This window comes from Octopus bimaculoides, chromosome 15, assembly GCF_001194135.2.
Source record: "Octopus bimaculoides isolate UCB-OBI-ISO-001 chromosome 15, ASM119413v2, whole genome shotgun sequence".
Classification (NCBI taxonomy): Eukaryota; Metazoa; Mollusca; class Cephalopoda; order Octopoda; family Octopodidae; genus Octopus; species Octopus bimaculoides.
Window position 1 is genome coordinate 47,656,419 of NC_068995.1, and position 1,105 is coordinate 47,657,523.

Genomic DNA, 1,105 nt, shown 5'->3' on the forward strand with positions numbered 1-1,105 from the left:
AGAAGTGGTCGTCTCTTTGTTCAGGTACACACACACATAAATATGACAGGCTTCCACACAGTTTCTTATTTCTTTACTGCCCACAAGGGGCTACACACAGAGGGGACAAACAAGGACAGACAAACGGATTAAGTCGATTATATCGACCCCAGTGCGTAACTGGTACTTATTTAATCGACCCCCGAAAGGATGAAAGGCAAAGTCGACCTCGGCGGAATTTGAACTCAGAACAAAATTTGTTTCAACACACAAATTCACATAAAGAATCTTGCAAACCAAATACAAAAGCAAATTTATGTTGCTTTTTTTTTTTGTCTTTTAATAGGAATATGGTAAGATGCTGCCTGTATAAATCACACCTAGTCACGCATCACAGTGATAAATCAGAAACAGGTAAAGTGGGTTAATGAATAACACTGTTACTCACCTGAAAGGCTCTGAGCAGAATCATATGCTCACTGTATGTGTTGGCAGACAGTTTCTTCCTAACTAAATTGGCAGCTCTTCTTTGAGAGGGTTGACCAGGAATTAAAACTATAAACGTCAAAGGTACAAAACGGTAAATACTCACTTTTTCAGACAGAGCGATGGGGGGTGGGGGGAGATAAATCACAAATGGCTATTTAAAAATACAAATAGATGGTTTACAATACAAACAGTGGAAGAGTAGAATATATATAGAGAGACACAAAATAATAAAATGGAATGAATATACGAACACAAGGAGGCACGCAAAATGGAAGAGAAATACAGAGATATACAAAGAAACAGTAATATCTAAATACACACAAACATACTTTCACACATACATATGGAATGTTGAAAGGCGGAACAGAAAGTGAGGCACAAATACGGGTGTGGTCAAGAAGTCCTGTTCACAAACACATATGACACAGTGGACAGACGTCTTCTACTATGACCTTCAGCTGACCAATGCCTTCTAAGTGGAACTGGTACACAAAAACTATATCTATCTATCATTTTATTTACCTACCTTTGGGCTGTGCGTGAGAAGACCCGGCAAGCCAAGTAAGATCGTTGCCAGTGCCCCTGGACTGGCTTGTGCGGGTGGCACATAAAAGACACCATTTCGAGCGTGGCCGTT

At 40.0% G+C, this 1,105-nt stretch overlaps 1 protein-coding gene across 1 annotated transcript in view; it reads right to left on the reverse strand.

The window, feature by feature from the left end:
• LOC106875080 (3'-5' RNA helicase YTHDC2) overlaps positions 1-1,105 on the reverse strand; it is a 43,603-nt gene that overhangs the window by 22,454 nt on the left and 20,044 nt on the right. The window contains exon 18 of the mRNA XM_052973419.1: positions 408-534. Coding sequence (XP_052829379.1) covers positions 408-534 — 127 coding nt within the window. The remainder of the gene's footprint in view (positions 1-407; positions 535-1,105) is intronic.